The following is a 23459-nucleotide window of genomic DNA, read 5'->3' as shown; positions in this document are numbered from 1 at the left end:
TATCAACTGTTAACAACTTTGAATAATCTATAATCCACGATATATGATATATTTATAATCCAATTTATAATCTTGTATAATATAATAAAGGAAAGAACTGGCTTCTACACTTGGTGGATAGGAAATTCACGAATGACGCATCATCACTATGGTATCACCATGAATGATACAGTATCCCCACGATATGATACAGTATCATCTCACCTTGATACACAACATTATCACGTCTCAACTACTCAACTGATTTAATTGAAATTTCGCTTAATTATAGATTCTTAATTTACCGAGGATGGTTATAGGCCTATTTTCAATTCTCAAGGTTTCTGTAGGTCAAGTTTCCAGTTTGTCTAGTTTTTATTCAAACCCTCGCGGAGCACTGGTTACCTGCTAAACTGTGGTCCACGTTATAATGGCAGTGTTTGATTAGCAATGGTATTGCTATCCCTGTCTATCATTCAACAATACGGATAGCGCTATCTCTTTCTCGCTTTGCTCTGTAGCCAGATCGTCTTTTAACAATGTGGAACTAATAATTGAATAACAAAATATTTCATCTTAATTATGTGAATTCATTATACTAGTAGTTCTGTGAACAGTAGACCTCACGCAGTATTCTCATCCACAAGTACCTGATTGAAACTATAGACCTTATGGAAATACAGCAATAGACTGGCTTCTCCACACATCTGTGTAATCACTTGTCAGCTGATTTATGATGAATAATTCTATAGTCTGATTTTTACTCTAATATTGACGTATGAAGGAGCTCTTTTTTCCTTTCATACTAGTAGTTCTGTGAACAGTAGACCTCACGCAGTATTCTCATCCACACGTTCCTGATTAAAACTATAGACCTTATGGAAATACAGCAATAGACTGGCTTCTCCACACATCTGTGTAATCACTTGTCAGCTGATTTATGATGAATAATTCTATAGTCTGATTTCTACTCCAATATTGGCGTATGAAGGATGCTCCTTTTTCCTTTAATATTATCCTTGAAATGCAATATTTCCAAAAACCTTGTATATTATACGTCGACGCACAATTAAAAAAGGAACATACCTGTCAAATTTCATGAAAATCTATTACCGTGTTTCGCTGTAAATGCGCAACATATAAACATTTAAACATTCAAACATTAAGAGAAATTGAAACCGTCGACTTGAATCTTAGACCTCACTTTGTTCGGTCAAATATCATTAAAAAATTCAATTTATCGCTCAATAAAATATAATCGATTATTCTAAACGAAAATGAACAGTTAATATTACATCAACAAACCTGTATCAGCTACCGTCTATAGAAGGCATTGACAAGACAGAGGATCGGCACGTTTTTCTCCTATCTTTCTCCACTGCCATTATAACCTGGACCACACTGTAGTCAATAATATTTTATACGCCCAGTAAATATATTTTCCAGTAATTAAATAACACTTATTCAAAATTCAGATTGAAAACTGTGTTGATCAATTATATTTCTAAATATTGTTGAGAAACGATCTGGAAACGGTGCGAAGCTGGAAAAAGGTTGTGCTGTCTACTTTGTGGAATGATAGACAAGGATAGCAACACCAATGTTAATCAAATACTGCCATTATAACGTGGACCTCACTATAGGATGATGATACAAAGATCACCATACATGATACAGTATCAATAAAATATGATACAGTATTAATACAATATGATACAGTATCATATCAATTTGAAACACAACACCACAATGTGATACAAATCTTTCAAACAGTGCAGAGGTAGGAAAGGATAGCGCTATCTGCTTTGTGGAATGATAGACAAGGATAGCAACATCAATGTTAATCAAATACTGATGATAGAAAAATGATGGAAAAATTATAGACAAGGATAGCAACACGTATATCAATCAAATTCTGCCATTTTAACGTGGACCTCACTATAGGACGATGATACAAAGATCACCTCAGAATGATACAGTATCAACACAATATGATACAGTATCACCTGAGCTTCACACATAACACCATAATTTGATACAAAACTTCCAAACTTTGGCAACAGTGCAGTGGTAGGGAAGGATAGCGCTATCTGCTTTGTAGAATGATAGACAAGGATAGCAACACCAATGTTAATCAAAAACTGCCATTATAACGTGGACCTCACTATAGCTTTGCACTGTTAAATTGATCTTATTGAATTTTGGAGACGTAAAGCTGCCGATGAGACTAATGGAGAGACTTTCTGGAGGAGGTCAAGGCTCTGAATGAGCGTAGTTACAAGGAGTAAGAGAGTAATTGAATTTGGTGCGACAGGTGGAAATTACTTAGTTATTGCGATCATTCAAATGGTAATGAATCAATTATTATCATCAAACGAGAATCAAAATTAAATGCTGTAATTCACCCCGAAGACTTCTGCTACTGCAAATATTGACAACAGGGTAAACAGCTAGATGGAAATTCGATGAGCGCTACTATTCAAAAATTATTTGTCAGCCCGGGAACCGAACCCGGTACCTCCCAATGGCCGGTCAGGAATGCTTACCCTTACACCAAACTGACAATCTTATACGAAGCCATCGTATGAATTGAGCGCTGCTATCCAGAGATTGTCAGTTTGGTGTAAAGGTAAGCATTCCTGACCGGCATTAGGAGGTACTGGGTTCGATTCCGGCTGACAAATAATTTTTGAATAGTAGCGCTCATCGAATTTCCATCTAGCTGTTTACCCTGTTGTCAATATTTGCAGTAGCAGAAGTCTTCGGGGTGATTTACAGCATTTAATTTGCATTTTCGTTTAATAATAATAATTTGGTGCTTATGACACTTAATGTAGTTTCAATTTTAAAGGCCCGGTTGCACGAAAGCCGGTTAAATTTTAACCATGATCAATTCCACAAGAACTAATCAGAGAACCCGTCTTATCAAGAAGGCCTTCTCGGATTGGTTCTCGTGAAATTAATCATAGTTAAAATTTAACCGGCTTTGGGCATCAGGCCTGAGTTCATTACTGTTTACTTTAGAGTTAATAAATTTGTAATTCATTAAAAAATGTGATTTCTGTTTAGATGAGTGACAGGGATATGGTTGCGACAGAAAAGCCAAAAGCCAGTGTTGCTGATATCAGAAAATGGCTGGAAACTAAACCTCACTATCCGCAGACTATCCCAGGTTAGTACAATGATAATTTATCGTCTTTTTTCTTCAGGACACTACCTTAAATATAAATAATAAATTATTGTAAAAATCTGGTGTGGCACACTCACACAACTTTCCTTGCCGTTATGAAAATTGATCACCTGACGCTAGTGTTCACGCGCATCTCAAGTTTACTTATAAACAAAGATCTGAGCCAGCTGGTGACAGGACAATAACGCTGGAGACATACGAGGTCTGCTATCTCTTCATTCAATAGAATCAACAGTTGCCAACAGTTTGCAATTGAAATAATAACATTTTCTCGAATTTCGTGCTTATTTTCAATTTTAGGTGAAAATGTTACTGGACATTAATTGTAGAGATTTTCATACTTAATCTTTTCCACTCAAATTTTTTTGTTTAAATTTTATCTGAAGCCTGATAATTGGGAATCTAAAATCGAATTTTACATAGATGGGGTGGAGCTCCTGAAATTTTTACAGATATGAGATTTGTGGCAGTTGATAGAGCTTATCAATTACTATTTTTGGTATAAATTTAATCGAAACCGTTGGAGCCGTTTTTGAGAAAATCGCGAAAAACCCTGTTTTTGACAACATTTTCGCCATTTCAGCCGCCATTGAAGATAGGATTAATCAAACCATAGAATTATCCATAATCAATCATAATCAAGTGTATAAGCCGGAATATATTGTAACTAGCAAAGATGTAGAACAGTCTAAATATTTCGGTAGGCTACTCCTCTTCTTCTTCTTCTTCTTCTTTTTCTCCTTCTTCTTTCTCTTCTTCTTTCTCTTCTTCTCTTTCTTCTTCTTCCTCTTGTCATTTTTCATCTGCTCCCACTTTCTCTTCTGCTCCTTCTTTTCTCTTTATCCTCCATTTGAAACAGCAAAATTCTAACTTCCTTCATCACCTTCTTCTTCTTCTTCTTCTTCTTCTTCTTCTTCTTCTTCTTCTTCTCCATTTCCTAATTCTTCTTCTTCTTCTTCTTCTTCTTCTTCTTCTTCTTCTCTTCTTCTTCTTCTTCTTCTTCTTCTTCTTCTTCTTCTTCTTCTTCTTCTTCTTCTTCTCCTTCTTTATCTCCTTCTCCTTCTTCTCCTTCTTCTCCTTCGTTTCTCCTTCTTCTTCTTCTTCTACTTCTATTTCTTCCCCTTCTTCACCTTCATCTCCTTTTTCTCCTTCTTCACGTTCATCTCCTTCTTCTTCTCCTCCTTCAACTTTTTCGTATCCTCCTCCTCCACCTCCTCCTTCTTCTTCCTCTTCTCCTCCTCCTCCTCCACCTCCTTCTCCTTCTTCTCCTCCTCCTTCCCATTCTTCACCATCATCGCCTTCTTTTTCTCCTTCTCCTTCTTCTTCCTCTTCTTCTCTTTCTTCTTCCTCTTGTCATTTTTCATCTGCTCCCACTTTCTCTTCTGTTCCTTCTTTTCTCTTTATCCTCCATTTGAAACAGCAAAATTGTAACTTCCTTCATCTCCTTCTTCTTCTTCTCTTCTTCTTCTTCTTCTTCATCTTCTTCTTCTTCTTCTTCTTCTTCTTCTTCTCCATTTCCTAATTCTTCTACTTCTTCTCCTTCTTTTCTTCTTCTTCTTCTTCTTCTTCTTCTTCTTCTTCTTCTTCTTCTTTTTCTTCTTCTTCTTCTTCTTCTTCTTCTTCCTCTTCTCCATTTCCTAATTCTTCTTCTTCTTCTTCCTCTTCTCCATTTCCTAATTCTTCTTCTCCTTCTTCATCTCCTTCTCCTTCTTCTCCTTCGACTTCTCCTTCTTCTTCTTCCCCTTCTTCACCTTCATCTCCTTCTTCACGTTCATCTCCTTCTTCTTCTCCTCCTTCAACTTTTTCTTATCCTCCTCCTCCACCCCCCCCTTTTCTTCTCCTCTCATTCTCCTCTTCCTCACCTCCTTCATTCTCTTCTCCTCTTCCTATTCTTCACCTTCGTCTCCCTCTTCTTCTCATCCTTCTACTTTTACTTCTCCTTCTCATTCTTCACCTTCATCTCCTTCTTCTTCTTCTTCTTCTTCTTCTTCTTCTTCTTTCCTCCCTCTTCTCGTTCGACTTCTACCACTGCTCCTTCTTCTTCTTGTTCTTCTTGTTCTACTCCTTCTTTCTCTATATCCTCCATTTATATAAGCATTTAAAAATTCTACTCGAAAAAGTAATACGATATTGAAAAATGTTGGTCCAATAAAGATTAAAACCAGTTTAGAATAAATGCTCTTTGATAAACAGGTACCAGCTCTTTTTTGCATGTTACAAAAAAACTCTTCACATTTTACTTTGCTATAGTGAGGTCCACGTTATAATGGCAGTATTTGATTAAAATTGGTGTTGCTATCCTTGTCTATCATTGCACAAAGCAGATAGCTCTATCCCTTTCCTACCTCTGCACTGTTGCCAAAGTTTGGAAGATTAGTATCAAAATATGGTGTTACGTATGAAGTTTAGATAATTTTGTATCATATTTTGTTAATTCTGTATCATATTGTGTTGATACTGTATCATTTTGAGGTGATCTTTGTATCATCTTCCTATAGAGAGGTCCACGTTATAATGGCAGTATTTGATTCACATTGGTGTTGCTATCCTTGTCTATCATTGCACAAAGCAGATAGCTCTATCCCTTTCCTACCTCTGCACTGTTGCCAAAGTTGAGAAGTTTTGTATCAAATTATGGTGTTGTGTATCTAGCTCAGATGATACTGTATCATATAGTGTTGATATTGTATCATTTTGAGGTGATCTTTGTATCATCTTCCTATAGAGAGGTCCACGTTATAATGGCAGTATTTGATTCACATTGGTGTTGCTATCCTTGTCTATCATCCCACAAAGCAGATAGCGCTATCCTTTACTACCTCTGCACTGTTGCCAAAGTTGAGAAGTTTTGTATCAAATTATGGTGTTGTGTATCTAGCTCAGATGATACTGTATCATATAGTGTTGATATTGTATCATTTTGAGGTGATCTTTGTATCATCTTCCTATAGTGAGGTCCACGTTATAATGGCAGTATTTGATTGAAAATAGTGTTGCTATCCTTGTCTAATCCTTGTATCATCTTCCTATAGTGAGGTCCACGTTATAATGGCAGTATTTGATTAACATTGGTGTTGCTATCCTTGTCTATCATTTGACAAATCGAATAGCGCTATTCTTATGAAGCTCCTTAACGTTGCCAGATCTCTAATTATCTAGAAATATAACTGTTCAACAAGATAATCTTAAAAATAACACAATAACAATTAATATAAATATTATTCAACGGAAATCCTAAATAAATGCAGTAAATCATTGGAATAAATGCATTCTCCATTTAATTCCATCTGTAAACAATTAATTGATTAATTAATGTTTACAATTTAATTAAAAACAATCAAAAACAACATTAGTTGTTTTTTTAATTAAAAATCTGTAACAATATTAATAACGATCAATAACAATCAATTAACAAAATAATAATTTTATCTCAATCATGAAAATTGAATTTTTTTGACGGATAAAATATAATTCATTATTATTAACTGGAATGAACAGTTAATCAGATATACTAGTATCAGCTATATTCCATAGAAGGCAGTGACAAGGCAGAGAATCGGCAACACAGTTCTCCTATCTTTCTTCACTGCCATTATAACGTGGACCTTCTCTCCTTGAAAAATTCAATGTTTATTTCTGACCAACAAGCGTCAGAATTATCCAATAATATAGTGATAATTATATCCTATATTGAGGTGCACGTTATAATAGCAGTGGAGAAAGATAGAAGAACAACGTTGCCGAACCTCTGTCTTGTCAATGCCTTCAATAGACGGTAGCTGATACAGGTTTATTGATGTAATATCAACTGTTCATTCTTGTTTAAAATAATCAATTATATTTTATTAAGCAATAAATTATATTCATCAATCATTCCATAATGAATTTCCAAGATTGAGATGAAATATTTTGTGAATTAACTAGTAGTTCTGTGAACAGTAGACCTCACGCAGTATTCTCATCCACAAATACCTGATTGAAACTATAGACCTTATGGAAATACAGCAATAGACTGGCTTCTCCATACATCTGTGTAATCACTTGTCAGCTGATTTATGATGAATAATTCTATAGTCTGATTTTTACTCTAATATTGGCGTATGAAGGAGGCTTTTTTCCCTTTTATATTATCCTTGGAATGCAAAATTTCCAAAAACCTTGTAAATACGTCGACGCGCAATTAAAAAAGGAACATACCTGTCAAATTTCATGAGAATCTATTACCGCGTTTCGCCGTAAATGCGCAACATATAAACATTTGAGCATTAAGAGAAATGCCAAACCGTCGACTTGAATCTCAGACCTCACTTCGCTCGGTCAATTATCAATTCAACATTGTTAAAAGCCGATCTGGCAACAGAGAGTATCGAGAAAGAGATAGCGCTTTCCGCTTTGTTGAATGATAGACAAGGATAGCAATACCATTGCCAATCAAACACTGCCATTATAACGTGCACCTCTCTCTAGCAACTCCACTCTTCGTAAACATAATTCAAGGTTGAACCGTTAATTATTATAATCATTCATGACATAAATATACCTGTTTAATAATATTATTATATTCAGACATATACCTTTATAATATGGGTGCATTTCCTTATACTGGTCTTGGAATATCACCTTTTTCTATTAAAATCTGAGTTTTGAATATCCTTCTTCTTCTTCTTCTTCTTCTTCTTCTTCTTCTTCTTCTTCTTCTCTTGTTGTTGTTGTTGTTGTTGTTGTTGTTGTTGTTGTTGTTGCTCTTCTTCTTCTTCTACTTCTTCTTCTTCTTCTTCTTCTTCTTCTTCTTCTTCTTATTCTTCTTGTCTTCTTCTTCTTCTCTTCTTCTTCTTCTTCTTCTTCTTCTTCTTCTTCTTCTTCTTCTTCTTCTTCTTCTTCTTCTTCTTCTTCTTCTTCTTCTTCTTCTTGTTGTTGTTGTTGTTGTTGTTGTTGTTGTGTTGCTATTCTTCTTTTCTACTTCTTCTTCTTCTTCTCTTCTTTTCTTCTTCTTCTTCTTCTTCTTCTTCTTCTCTTCTTCTCTTCTTCTCTTCTTATTCTTCTTCTTCTTTTCTTCTTCTTCTTCTTCTTCTCTTCTGCTTTCTTCTTTTCTTCTTATTCTTCTTCTTCTTCTTCTTCTTCTTTTCTTCTTCTTCTTCTTCTTCTTTCGCTCTTCTTCTTCTTCTTTTCTTCTTATTCTTCTTATCTTCTTTTTCTTCTTCTCTTCTTCTTCTTCTTCTTCTCTTCTTCTTCTTCTTCTTCTTTTCTTCTTCTTCTTCTGTTTGTTATATATTTGTCTTGTATATTTGTTTATGTGGTGTCTCTGTATATATTCTTTGTAATTTGTTCATTTGTGTCTCTATTATAGTTTAGTTATTTTTATCTCATTTATGTATTTGTTTTGCAGACGATCTTCTGCTGATATTTCTGCACAGCTGCTATTACATTGAGGCAAAAACTATTCGAGCTATCGAGGCTTACTTCCGGATCAGATCTAGCACACCTGAATTCTTTAACAACCGATGCATCGTCAACTCTGATATGATCACCATATCTGAGAACATGTGAGTATTATGCATATACTATACTTCGTACAAAAATTTTCATACACTTTTATAATATACTGATATGAAGTTCATAATAATTTTATCATACAATAGTATATGTCGCACCTAGAGCAGAAAATGAGATTTTTGCCCGTGGTGCGAACGCTATTTTTCGCCCCACTTGGATGTAATGAGCTGGTTTACGTGCGTCATATGGAGGCCGAAAGTGATCGTTTTCTGACCAGGCCGGTAAAATTTTTACGGCCCTAGGGCTGTAAAATAACCTTGAAGTCAGCTGATTCTGATTTGATGTGAACGTGTTTACAAAATAGTTTATGAAACGGAATCAGTTTATGCTTCTAGAATTGAATAAAGTTTTTGCAATAAGATACTATCATTTTATTTGGATGAATGAAATACAAATAATGAGATATTATAAACTATTCAAATTCAATTTCAGAGTATAATAGAATCTAACCTCAAACCTCCTAGTACAGCGTTTATCATGGAACATGGTGGATAAACGGAATCATTTTATGCTTTTAGAATTCAATAAAGTATATTCTGTAATAATATACTATCATTTTATTTGGATGAATAAAATACAGATAAGATATTAATAAACTATTCAAATAATTCGATTTTCAGAGTAGGATAGAACTTCTAACCTAAACTTCCGTTGACATTCAGATTGGCCAAATTTCAAGTGTGCTAAAACAGCTGATCAAAAACTTTTCATTCTTTGTGTTTATCATTCAATAATCAAAACATTTATAATAATATCATCTTATTGTCATTTGGAAGATAAAAAGTATAAACTCAATCTCTTACAAAATTGAACATAATCTTTAGGTTATTTAGACAAATCAGAATAAAAAATAAAAATACTTGGACAATTTCTTGATATTCAGATTACCTCAGATTTGCTAGAGCTATGACCTTCCACTTTTGCTTTCGAAGTGCTTATAATAGACAATTATTCTCATATATATATTGTTTATTTTCCTGTGTGGCGAAAAATAACGTTCTCACCATGGGCAAAAATGTTTTTCCGGCTCTCAATCTTTTCTAGTCCTCGGCCTACGGCCTCGGACTTGAAAACCGATTTCGAGCCAGAAAAGTCCCATTTTCGGCCCTAGGTGCGAAATATACTATTTCGCCACACACAAAAATAAACAATATAAATATATGAGAATAGTTGTTTACTAAGCACTTCCGAGAGCAGAAGTGGAAGAAGGTGATAGCTCTAGCAAATATGAGGTAATCTGAATATCAGGAAATTGTACAGGAAGTATTTTTATTTTTTATTCTGATTTGTCTAAATAACCTAAAAGATGATGTTCAATTATGTGGGAGTTTAGGTTGAGTTTATACTTTTCCATTCTTTCAAATGACCATAAGATGTGTAACATATTAAATCTGGGTAGATAAAAAGCCCTAACAGAAACAGTAATAGGTCTGAAATAAAGTAACTGGCTAATATCGCCAAATAGATAATAACTAAGATAAGATAGCATCAGCTTGTTCTGGCTAAATGGTACAAGAACCTAAAAAGGATTTGAAGGGAGCTTATTGCTCATAAATAGATTATTATATAAAATATTTGAAGATTGAGGTTATGTAGATGTATTCACGGATCGGTGACCTAGAGATCGATCAAACCGAGAACGTAGAATCTGACCAAAACCCCTTGGCAGAGCTTTATTGCATCAGATGGTGTGCAATTGGAAAAAAACACCTGTCCACGTGGCTAATTATTAGGTAGCATGGAATTAATATTAATGTATAGAATATTAACTAGCATGCAAAGAGCATAAATAAAAAACCAAATAAAAATAATTTAATGTATTCAGGAAATAAGAGTTACCAGGCGCATGAATACCGAATAAAATTTGCATGCACCAATAGTAAAACGGCAGTTAATAGGCGGCAACTGTAGGCCAATTCAAAAATATTTATATATATTTATATAAATGTACTAGATTTTGTGTAAAAATTTGTGTAATCTATGTTATCAATATGGCTCGAATGCAAAGAAATTATTAATCATATAATCTAAGCAATATTTTGGCATTTTTTGTAAGATCTATTTGAATTTAATGGCGGAGGATTGGGATATTTAAATTTTATGCTAATTTGAAAGTCGGAAAGAGGATCTGTAAAACTTGAGAAGGAAGAACCAGCACTCGCCAGCCAGATGCCACCATAAGAGGACCCCAAATATTTTAGAGCGAAGTACCTTATTAATAATTTTGTAAAAATTAAAGTTAAAGTAAATTATTAAATTTCTTAAAAGACTCCGTGATGCTATTGTGAAGCAGAAGTCATTTTTTCATTTTTAATTAAATTTATAACCCCTTGGAGGAGACGATTCCGGCTACCATATTCCGGACCACATGGAGTTGGATCGACATCGGCGGCTTACAAGAAGATTTTCGACACGTGAGTGATTAAATTTGAATTTAGTGATGGGCGCCCTAGTGCTTCGAATAATCTGATGATCAAAGCTAGCTCGCCGAAAGGGTTATTATAAATTGAGAAATTAATAAGAGTAATACTTGCGCAAGTAAAATTAGTATTAAGGTATTTAATTGAAAGAAAAAATATAGATCAATATTTTAGAAATTTCTATTTAATCAAAGAAGTACGAAATCTAGGCTATCAAACGTATGCATACAATATTTAATTTTTTGCAATACAATTTGCGATAATTTATCATAGTTCTAATTCACTAGATGAATGGCTCTACCTATTCCGTCAGGTGCCGAATCTTGCACCCTGAGATAAAAATATATATTCGATACAAAGAAATCTACTAAATACTAGAGATTTTAATATATATATATTTGGATTATTAGTGGCTAATTTATCAAGCTGATCTTAGAGCACATATTTTTGATTGAATTGTCCAAGTCGACAAGTATTAGCAAGTGCATATCGCAGCTACATGCAAAGAATGCATATGATTTAAGATAAAGGCACATGGTAATGTTTCGTGCCATAAATCTAGAATATAAAGTTTAGCCTGTGATATATTTATTGATTTCAAATATTGTTCTATTTTTATATTATATTTTTTATCGCTCTATATATATTTTTTGCCTCGATTGATCTTTGCATTATTGTGTAATATATGTGTGAAATTTTCATGGTGTGCAATTTATTTTTTATTCCTCAACACTATAGTATAAGTATCATTTTTATATATATTTATTATTTATTGAATTACAAGAGTTATAGGAGAAGCCCATATCTAGGCCTATCAAGATTTTTTAAGACTGCATACTATTAGAAAAACCACGACCTAATTATATTAAATCTCATGCTTTACCGACTGATGCCAAGCAGGAGGCTAATCGTTATTTAAATATAAAGAATAACGTGACACAAAGACATGTCGCCCAACGTGATAGGCCACGGATACGGCACAAAGATATGTCGTACCAACGTGGGACTGATGATGAGAGCCAAGCTCATTGAATAATTATTTGGAATTAAGTCAATAACCATATTGAAAATTATAGATAACTTATACGAGTTGTGAGGAAAACTGGCGAAGGGAATTTGTATTACTTTTTGGGGAATCAATAGCTTTAAATAAAGAGAAATTATATGTTTTAAAGAAAATTTTATATTATTATTATTGTAGAAAATATATTTTATAGAGAGAGCTATTATATTTTATGGGCCTAAACTGCTAGTCAGAAATCAATGAATAGTATTATTATATTATAAGAGCTTAAGTAATAATAGGTTACCTGGCTTGTAATGTCCATAGGCCTATCCTCATTTGTGTCCTTATTAATGCCTTGTTGGCCAAAACTTTCACTTTTTTAACAACACTTGACACTTAATCCATTTTTAAAATATGAGTCTCTTTTCGTCCACGCAAAGTAAGGTAGCAGACACACTGCAGACGGCGATAGTAGCGGAGATCGACGCTGAGGGGGGCGCGATGGAGTCCAACGCCCAGATATCTTCAATCACGCCAAGAATCCTGTGAACAGTAATAAACCGTTAAATGTCTCCCAAGAAGCAATAAGGAGGTTATAGTAGAGGGGATGATCAAGTCATTTTCTAATAGTTTAGAAAAAACAATGACCACAGTAATGAAGAACTTAAAGGCGAAATGAAGGAAATGCGGGAATCACTGAAGGATACATCGGTAAGAATGGGTAAGGAGACTGCGGAAAGAATAGATAACCTACCAGCACAAAACACTTCACAAATTCATGAAATAGCTACAAACAGGAACAATAGTCAACTTATTTCCATAAATAAACAACAGAATAGTAAATCTACACAAATAGCTCACCTAAATTCTGATATAAATCAAAACAAAGTACAACTTAATTCATTGGAGACAGCCGTTGGAGAACAGCAATTATTTTCATCTGAATTAAATGCCGAAGTAGTAGATAATGAAACAGAAGCTTCTAGTCATTGGAAACAGGCCCAAGAGAAGTTGGTACAACTTGAAAGTCAAATACATCAATTTCCGCACGAGAATATAGAGCCTATTCCCATAGCAACGTTTGATTCACTACACAGTTTCAATGAATTAGGCCGTTTTGACAATACAGACCGCTATCTCCAACCTAAAGAATTTATAGATCAGATAAAACTAGTTCAATCATTAACACCCACCTCTTGGAATTTTTGGCGTCTTCGTTTGACTAGTTTATTGATTGGCGAACCCCTGATGTTCTTTCGGAGTAGAGCCCATGAATTTACATCATTGGATGAGTTTGTAGCTGTCTTCCTGGAACAGTATTGGAGCAGAAGTAAACAGTTGGACGTGCTAGCGGACATCATATCATGCGAGTTCAACCCTAACTTAGACGGTGCATGTACCACTTTCGTCACTGCCCTACAGTTTAAAAATTCTCAATTGAGCGAGCCCATTAATGAATCGGCATTAGCAAGTATTATTTTAAAGAAGCTACCGTATCAAGTTAGAATGGCACTCGCCACACAACCCATTACTGATTGCAAACAGCTGATAAATCATTTATATGGCATACAGTCTGTGATGGCAATATCAAACCACCGTTCAGACCAGAGATACGCACAAAATCAACACAACTCAAAAAGTAATCAGTATACCAGCCAAAACTATGAACCAGTATCATATGATCACTCTCGATCTACTCCTCAATTTAAACGCTGCTATGATCATAATCAAAATAATTGGAATAGTAGAAGCTTTCAAAATTGTCAACAAACCATTATCCACAGCTAACCTACAAAAGAAATTATTATTATGGCCGTGATCGATTTAACACAACAATGATTACACTCAGAATAATCATAATAGAAATTATAAACCACCACCTCATCAAATTAGTACAAATTATACATTAGCGTATGCCACAGGATCAAATCAACAAAAAACCCGGAACCCAGCACCCAACGACCCGCCACCAGATACACAGAAAGCTACAGCTAATAAACCAGGACTATATGATACCCCCGATATAACACCTACAAGCTCCAATGAAACAAACAAAGAAAATCCAGATATTTTAACATCATACACCACCTTTAGAAATGATCCACCGAAAATATTATTAGGAGAACAAAAGCCAACACCAGATAAACCACCACCAAAAACCGCCGCCCAACATGCAATTAAAACCAGCCGCAAGCATCAGCCTCTATTAAGTTTCCTGTTCCCCGCCGAAGAGCAACCCGCCACCGAAGAATCACTACCGACCACCACCCTACAACAAGAACCGATCCATTATAATAATGCTGAAATCCCACCACTGCCAAAAATAAACAGCTGCCAGGAGGAGACCGCCACCATGCACCCGCGCACAGAATCTATGCATCCATATCATTGTACCCCACCGAAGCGGACCAAGGACCCCAAGATGGAAGAACGAGAGGACGGACTACCGGACAAAAGGAGCGACCAACGTAAGGCCCGGAGACGGAGGCGCCCGAGGACACCCGACCGGTATCAGGACGAGGAGGACAGCATACAGGGCCGAATGAAGAACATGCATCGCAAGGCCCGGAGGCGGAAGAAGCGACGAAGGAGGAACCGCGCGCGCCGATGGAGGCCGCATGCACGCTTCAAACGCCCGAAGAAGACACCGGACCGAACCCAGGAGATCGACGACATGCATCCGCGGCACATACGTTTCAAGAGGGCAAACCAGCTATGTGACCGGCAAAATGGACCAAATGAATGGAATAAAAACGGAGCTGCTACAAGAACAAATATGGATTCATGCATGGGCAACAAGGAAATGGAAGATGGACTAATGAATAATGGAATGGATTACTTGTGGATATTGATAAACAGAAAGTGGTTGATAGAATCAAGAGCAATAAGGAATTATATTAAGAAAGTGAAAGTACCTGGATATTATATGATGAGGGATAATACTATTAAAGAGATGATAAATGTTTTGTTATGGTGTGTAATGTTTGTAATAATGGCTGTGATATTAATAAAAGACTGTGTTGTGGATAGGATGGAAACTATGATATTGTTGTTATTAAAAGAATCTATTATTGATGAATGGAAAGTTAATATTATAAAAATAGTTATTGTTGTGAGCCTACTAATTTATAATGAACCGAGATCAAGATTATTAAATGAAAATAAGAGGAAAGATGAATTAAAATTACAGGATGATTGGAAGACTTTGGATCAATTAAAAGAAATTATTATTAAAGGAACAAGGAGTTATTTGAAGAAAGAATACACAAGATACAAGGGCTTTAAATTTATGATGAAAAAATTATCAATTAGGACTGCCTCAACAATTAACAACCGGATAGCATAACCTCACCAGCCTACAACATCTACAAACAGAATGCAAGAAGATGCAAGTAAACCACGGGATTTTTACATGCCATATCACAGAATTTGAAATAAATATGATAAGAAATCAAGGAAAACATTATCATCAAACCGATTACTAACCTTCCTTAATAAATTTAATCTTGGTATAGGACCGCGTGGCAACAATCCAGTGTTTTAATTCCTTCCAACCGTTAGAAGCCTGCAATAAGAAAAAGAATAACTTTAAATATGTAATTAAATTATATACATCAGATAAAAAGGACACAAGCGGGGATAGTAAAATTAAAATTGTTAATTACCTTTTTAAGAGAAAAAATGAGCAGTTAGGTTAGTTATGAAACTCGACAGCAAAATTCTGTAGAACCAGTGACCAGCTGACCAAAGCCACCCAAATCAAATGAATGTAATGTCTGTTGAACATATGTTTATAAAAAGAAGTACTGTACCCAAAGAGTTATTTATTATTGTTATTTATTATATTTATTAATGTCGATATATTTATTTATATGTTTTTATATTTATTACTTTTAATTATGCCACGTTTGTTACCTGAAAAGACTTAAAGTGAATACCAGCTACCAAAACCAAAGAACCCTTAGCAAAAGAAAGTATTGTACCTGATGTATAGAAAATTATTTATATTAAGACCTAAGAAATACTATAAGATATAAGCCCAGAAGTTTATGAATCGAAATTATTGTCTAAAAGGAATCATTTATGAGAATTATGAAATGTGTGTAGTTAAGTTGGCGGCCTGCAAGCGGCGAATTTAAAAATTACTATGTTTTAAGTGGCGTCAGGAGGAGTACGTTTAGAAGTTTATATTTATGATATTTTACGTGTGTTGAGGAGGAGAATTTGTTATTGTATTGATAAAGGTATAAAGGAGATGCAACAATATGTCTGCAAACTGTGATAGAAGTATGAGAGTATAATTTATAAATAAAATATAGTGTATATCGATGTATTGAAGGGTGGGTTTTCATTAAAAACATTGTGATTCTCAAATATTTTGAATTCAAACCCAGGGGCGCGTGTAACATATTAAATCTGGGTAGATAAAAAGCCCTAACAGAAACAGTAATAGGTCTGAAATAAAGTAACTGGCTAATATCGCCAAATAGATAATAACTAAGATAAGATAGCATCAGCTTGTTCTGGCTAAATGGTACAAGAACCTAAAAGGATTTGAAGGGAGCTTATTGCTCATAAATAGATTATATATAAAATATTTGAAGATTGAGGTTATGTACATGTATTCACGGATCGGTGACCTAGAGATCGATCAAACCGAAGAACGTAGAATCTGACCAAAACCCCTTGGCAGAGCTTTATTGCAATCAGATGGTGTGCAATTGGAAAAAACACCTGTCCACGTGGCTAATTATTAGGTAGCATGGAATTAATATTAATGTATAGAATATTAACTAGCATGCAAAGAGCATAAATAAAAAACCAATAAAAATAATTTAATGTATTCAGGAAATAAGAGTTACCAGGCGCATGAATACCGAATAAAATTTGCATGCACCAATAGTAAAACGGCAGTTAATAGGCGGCAACTGTAGGCCAATTCAAAAATATTTATATATATTTATATAAATGTACTAGATTTTGTGTAAAAATTTGTGTAATCTATGTTATCAATATGGCTCGAATGCAAAGAAATTATTAATCATATAATCTAAGCAATATTTTGGCATTTTTTGTAAGATCTATTTGAATTTAATGGCGGAGGATTGGGATATTTAAATTTTATGCTAATTTGAAAGTCGGAAAGAGGATCTGTAAAACTTGAGAAGGAAGAACCAGCACTCGCCAGCCAGATGCCACCATAAGAGGACCCCAAATATTTTAGAGCGAAGTACCTTATTAATAATTTTGTAAAAATTAAAGTTAAAGTAAATTATTAAATTTCTTAAAAGACTTCGTGATGCTATTGTGAAGCAGAAGTCATTTTTCATTTTTAATTAAATTTATAACCCCTTGGAGGAGACGATTCGGCTACCATATTCCCGGACCACATGGAGTTGGATCGACATCGGCGGCTTACAAGAAGATTTTCGACACGTGAGTGATTAAAATTTGAATTTAGTGATGGGCGCCCTAGTGCTTCGAATAATCTGATGATCAAAGCTAGCTCGCCGAAAGGGTTATTATAAATTGAGAAATTAATAAGAGTAATACTTGCGCAAGTAAAAATTAGTATTAAAGGTATTTAATTGAAAGAAAAATATAGATCAATATTTTAGAAATTTCTATTTAATCAAAGAAGTACGAAACCTAGGCTATCAAACGTATGCATACAATATTTAATTTTTTGCAATACAATTTGCGATAATTTATCATAGTTCTAATTCACTAGATGAATGGCTCTACCTATTTCCGTCAGGTGCCGAATCTTGCACCCTGAGATAAAAATATATATTCGATACAAAGAAATCTACTAAATACTAGAGATTTTAATATATATATATATTTGGATTATTAGTGGCTAATTTATCAAGCTGATCTTAAAGCACATATTTTTAATTGAATTGTCCAAGTCGACAAGTATTAGCAAGTGCATATCGCAGCTACATGCAAAAGAATGCATATGATTTTAAGATAAAGGCACATGGTAATGTTTCGTGCCATAAATCTAGAATATAAAGTTTAGCCTGTGATATATTTATTGATTTCAAATATTGTTCTATTTTTATATTATATTTTTTATCGCTCTATATATATTTTTTGCCTCGATTGATCTTTGCATTATTTGTGTAATATATGTGTGAAATTTTCATGGTGTGCAATTTATTTTTTATTCCTCAACACTATAGTATAAGTATCATTTTTATATATATTTATTATTTATTGAATTACAAGAGTTATAGGAGAAGCCCATATCTAGGCCTATCAAGATTTTTTAAGACTGCATACTATTAGAAAAACCACGACCTAATTATATTAAATCTCATGCTTTACCGACTGATGCCAAGCAGGAGGCTAATCGTTATTTAAATATAAAGAATAACGTGACAGATGATATTATTATTAATGTTTTAATTATTGAATAATAAACACAAATAATGGAAAGTTTTTTGATCAACTTTCTTAGTTCCATGTTAGCGGCTGGAAAGGGTACTCTTTCCGGCCTAGGCCGGACAGAAACCTGTTCTGACGTCAGACGAGAGTCGTCTGCAAACAATGTCTTTCAGATCTACATAGGGACTGAAAAACAGCTGCTTTCTGTGCAGTGTGGCGAAAAATAACTTCTGCACATGCGCAGCAGCGGAGGCATACAGAGGTAGGGATACAACGGCAGCTATGTGGCCGTTCTGAACCGGCCAGCATCACCAATTTCTATAATGAGGTCCACGTTATAATAATAGTGGATAAAGATAGGATAACAGCATTGCCGATCCACTGTCTTGTCAATGCCTTCTTGACGGTAGCCGATACAGGTTTATTGATGTAATATTAACCTGTTAAATCTCGTTTGAAATAATCAATTATATCTTCCAATAATTTCATTATAAACTTCATTATTAAAAAGGAATACTCTGTTGAATAATTACTAGTAGTTCTGTGAACAGTAGACCTCGCGCAGTTATAAACCACAGCCTCCTCTTATATAGTCCATCAGAGTAAATCCTGTCTGAATGTCGTGTCGGCAAGATATCGGTGTGGAAACAGCTGATGGTTGTTGGGGTTGGTGTATCAAAAATGCTAACATCAAAAGCTAATCTCCTTCAAGACATACTGGCAACAGGTCAGCCCGAGTTCAAAGCAGAGAAAGGTCGAGATACCTTTGTTATTATTTATGTTATTTTAGTTACTAATTGCATGCAATCAATAGTTGATTTTCACTTTTTGTGTAGTTGAGAAGTTGATATTGTGGTTATTATTCATATTGAATGAAAAAGACTAAGAAATTGTCAAAAAATACAGATTTATTGATACTTAGAAAGACCGGTTTCGGTAATTACACCATTGTCAATCTCTGATGAACTAAAACTAAATACAAGAGCAGCAGAATTTATACTAGTAGGCGATACTGCTATTGGTCAAGGGCATGAACGCCTGCCATTGGCCCAGCTAGACAGTCTCCTCCCCACTTAACGGTGTCACAAAATGGCGGCTTAAGCTGCAGACTCGCCATGATATGAAAATTTACTTTCAGTTCAAAATAAGAACAAAGGAAACAAGTGAAAGATAATGAAACAAATATGTAAATGGAAAAATTATTGACTAATGTCTGCTTAAAATTTTATGATGAAACTAAATTCGTAGTGTTGTATTGTTTGAAATGAATCTAGTCATTTAAACTATAGTGGGAATTTTCCTTAATTACTCTTGTTATTTCTAAAGCCTCTAGAATATTCGAAGATCTCTCTTTGTTATTAACATGCAGAAACTGAACATTCTCCTTAACTGTGAACTTTTTATTATTTTTTATTATTTGTTCTGCAAAGTTAGATTCCCCATTTGGTTTATTCCAATCTGTAATGGGTTCCTAAATTCTACTTTTGAAACCTCTACCTGTTTGACCCACATAACAAGCATTACAATCACAACATTTAAGTTTGTACACCTCACTTTTATCCCAAATATCAATTTTGTCTCTAGCTAGATAGACTATTTAAAATCGCTTTGATCTTGAAAGCAATCAAGAAACAATAGCATAAGTAGATATCCTATGGTATAGGGCGTCTATGTCGCAACTTTTACTGTTATCCCAAGCCGATTACTGTCGATTATGGTCGATTTTTACTGTTTTGTTGGGATGAGAGTGTATGAACGGCACAATATGAGAGACTACCAGCGTCATAAAGCTTCACGGGAAAGAACTACGTGGACTATCGGCTTGAGATAACAGTAAAAGTTGCGACATAAACGCCCTATACCATTGAATATCTACTTATGCTATTGCTTCTCTATGATGGAATCCATTCCTCTTCAATTCCACAACTATCATATCAGATACAAGGCCTGAATATGGTATTTTTATCCAAGTATTCAGTTTTAGTTTCTCAGAGATTGGCAATGGTGTGATAACCAGAACCGGTCTTTCTAAGTATCAATAAATCTGTGGTTTTTGACAATTTCTTAGTCTTTCCCATCCAACAGTTAATTTGATAGTGCATAGAGATTGCATTCAATGAGGCATGCAATCTATATATAAAAAAGCGAAATGGAACTCATTCACTCACTGACTGAGTCACTCACTCGCAGAACTAAAAATCTACCGGACCCAAAAACGTTCAAATTTGGTAGGTATGTTCAGTTGGCCCTTAAGATGCGCACTAAGAACGGATTTGGAAAAATTTCCAAAGATACGCCCAAAATCTGTGTTTTTCCAGCGTTTTTTTGCGCTTTCTCAGCTTTATCGAGAACAAATAAACAAAAAATGTTCAAATTTACTACAGGAGCTCAGCTGGGGTGTAGTAATGTTGTGTTTATAGTGAGGTCCACGCTATAATGGCAGTGAATAAAGATAGAAGAACAACGTTGCCTTGCCTCTGCATTAATTAATTATATTTCTGCATTGCCAAAAACAGATTTGGCATCGTTGCGGAGCTATAAAAGGATAGTAATACCTCCTTTATCGAATGATAGACAAGTATAGCAACATCAAAATTAATCAAATACTGTCATTATAACGTGGGCCTCACTATAGAAGGAATTTGAAATAACGCCAAAGATACGCCCAAAATTAGCGTTTTCTCAGTTCTTTTATCATGTAATAGACAGAAAATGTTCAAATTTGGTACAGAGGTTTAGCTAGGGTCTAGAAATTTTGTGATGAGGTGACTTTAATATTTCATCACAGATTCGCCCAAAATCAGCGTTTTTCCAACTTTTTTCTCAGCTTTTACTTATTTATTTACTCAAAAATTTACTTATTTATTAATTTTATATATTTTCTGTGTTTTCTTACCTTTTTCAATAAGTGATGGAAATATATTCAAAAAATTCAACACACAGGTATAGCTGAGGTGGAAGAATTTTGTTCGCCAAAGACACGCCGATATAGTAACAGTTGTTTTACCAGAGTTTTGGGAGAGCGAAGCGAACTCTCTGATATCATTTTTGGACGATCCAGTCGGGGGTACAGGGGGCGGAGCCCCCTGGCTAGACGGATATGGCGAGCGAAGCGAGCCTGACGGCTAGTTGATTTATAAACATTGAGCCACATATGGCGACCACGTGCTCTCCTAAAATTTAAAAATTGTAGATATATGTTATTTGTTGCAACACGTGCTCTGAACATATTGTATTTAAGAATATGAACGCTCGAAGAGCTAGAATAATAAAAAGAACCGTTTCTCGAAACTATTGAGAATGCATTTGAATAGCCTACCTAGACAGACGCTGGGGCATTATTCTTTTCAAAATAGTTTGGAACAAAAATCATTCTTCCATAGAAATTGGCTAACAGCATTCCTAACGTCAGTCACAGACATGTTTACAATAGAAACCACATGGCCCACTGTGCTTTGTGTGAACCCTTGTATATATCTATAGCATAAGTTGATGGCAGGTGAATGAAGATTGTGAATAGCGATATAGATATATAGTTAGGAGAGAAGTAAATATAGATATTTAAGTTAGTTTACAATGTAACCACGTGGTTAGCATATGCTACAATTTTACCACGTGGTCAGCATATGAATATTATTGAAGCAATTATTTGATGATCAGTTATTTGAATGGTGATCACATAAAACGATAAACATGATATATGAGTAAATGTATTTATAAATTAGGTCATGAAGTAGATTAGGCTATATGTATAAAGTATTCAACAAATATAATGTTATATAATAAATTATAATTTAATAATTATTATAAGCTAATTAAGTTAGTTGAATCCGAATTCATAGGCTAAGGACAAATTTGTAAATAGAATAAATTAGTATATTTGATTGAAAGATGTTGACAATGAGTATAAGAAACCTGCTTAATTAATTAAGTAGTAATTAATGGTATCTTATTAATTTGATTTATTCAACTCAATTGTAATGATGTACTGTATGACATTGTATTTTGTTCATTTCATGTATTTATTATTGAAGTATTTGCCATATCAGATTTATAAGATTGATCACTGTATTAATCAAATTTGATGAGAATGTATTCAAAATGTCAGTATCCAAACTTCAGAGTTTAAATATTGATAAAATATATGATATCATTTGTTTTAATAATGAAGGGGAGCCATAGTTTGAAATGATATAACATAATAAACATTATAGTGGATTCAAATTGATATTTGAATTCAATTTGTAAGCAGAATATTAGCTGTTGAGTTTGAGGGTAGGCGGAGCTAGAGGGCGAAGGGTGATGAGGGGTGGAAAATCGTGGTTCTAGTATATAAACAGGCAGACCATGCCTTGCAAGTTAGTGGCATTTGAGTTGCAGTTAGTGGCTGTCAGTTGCTGTTAGTTGCTGTGAGTCTCTTGGATTTTGGACAGTGTTCAGTGTAGGAGTGAGTTTTTGGTCTCAGACTTCAATTATCCTATAGGGAATTGACTGAGCCAGGTAAAGATTGTATTTAGAATTTTCAATTTTTCTCATTTAAAATCCACACCACCCCACCCTAAAAAGCCCAAATAAGTATATCAAATTTTATAGTAAAGAGCAAACTTAATTATTACTTCTTTTTAAATTCATATCTAAAGACACAATCTTAATTAATTTCTTGAAGCTTACAGTTGAAATTTTCTTCTAAGCACGAATAATAGTTTATTAGAGCAAGGCTCCCCAATCATATTCATTCTTTAAAATTTATCAATTCTCTTATTTTTGACTATAATCATATTTTTAACTAGAGTTGTTCAATACTTTGATTTTATATCTTATTTTTCAAGTAACCTGTTAAAATAGGAACTGTTTGTTAAAATTTGTTGTATGAAATTAAAACTTGAACTGTTGTACTTTCAAAAACTTAATCATCTTG

The 23459-nt window shown here is 34.3% G+C and overlaps 1 protein-coding gene across 1 annotated transcript in view; it reads left to right on the top strand.

Annotated features, from left to right (window-relative positions):
- Nucleotides 1–3052: 3052 nt before the first annotated feature.
- Nucleotides 3053–23459, top strand: part of LOC111060094 (retinaldehyde-binding protein 1) — a 36305-nt gene continuing 15898 nt past the window's right edge. The window contains exons 1-2 of the mRNA XM_039435905.1: nucleotides 3053–3151; nucleotides 8556–8712. Of these exons, the coding sequence (XP_039291839.1) occupies nucleotides 3064–3151; nucleotides 8556–8712 (245 nt within the window). The 5' untranslated portion in view covers nucleotides 3053–3063. The remainder of the gene's footprint in view (nucleotides 3152–8555; nucleotides 8713–23459) is intronic.

This window comes from Nilaparvata lugens, chromosome 9 (assembly GCF_014356525.2).
Source record: "Nilaparvata lugens isolate BPH chromosome 9, ASM1435652v1, whole genome shotgun sequence".
Lineage (NCBI taxonomy): Eukaryota > Metazoa > Arthropoda > Insecta > Hemiptera > Delphacidae > Nilaparvata > Nilaparvata lugens.
Note: the sequence above shows the minus strand (reverse complement) of the source record. Positions and strands in the feature narration are given on the sequence as shown.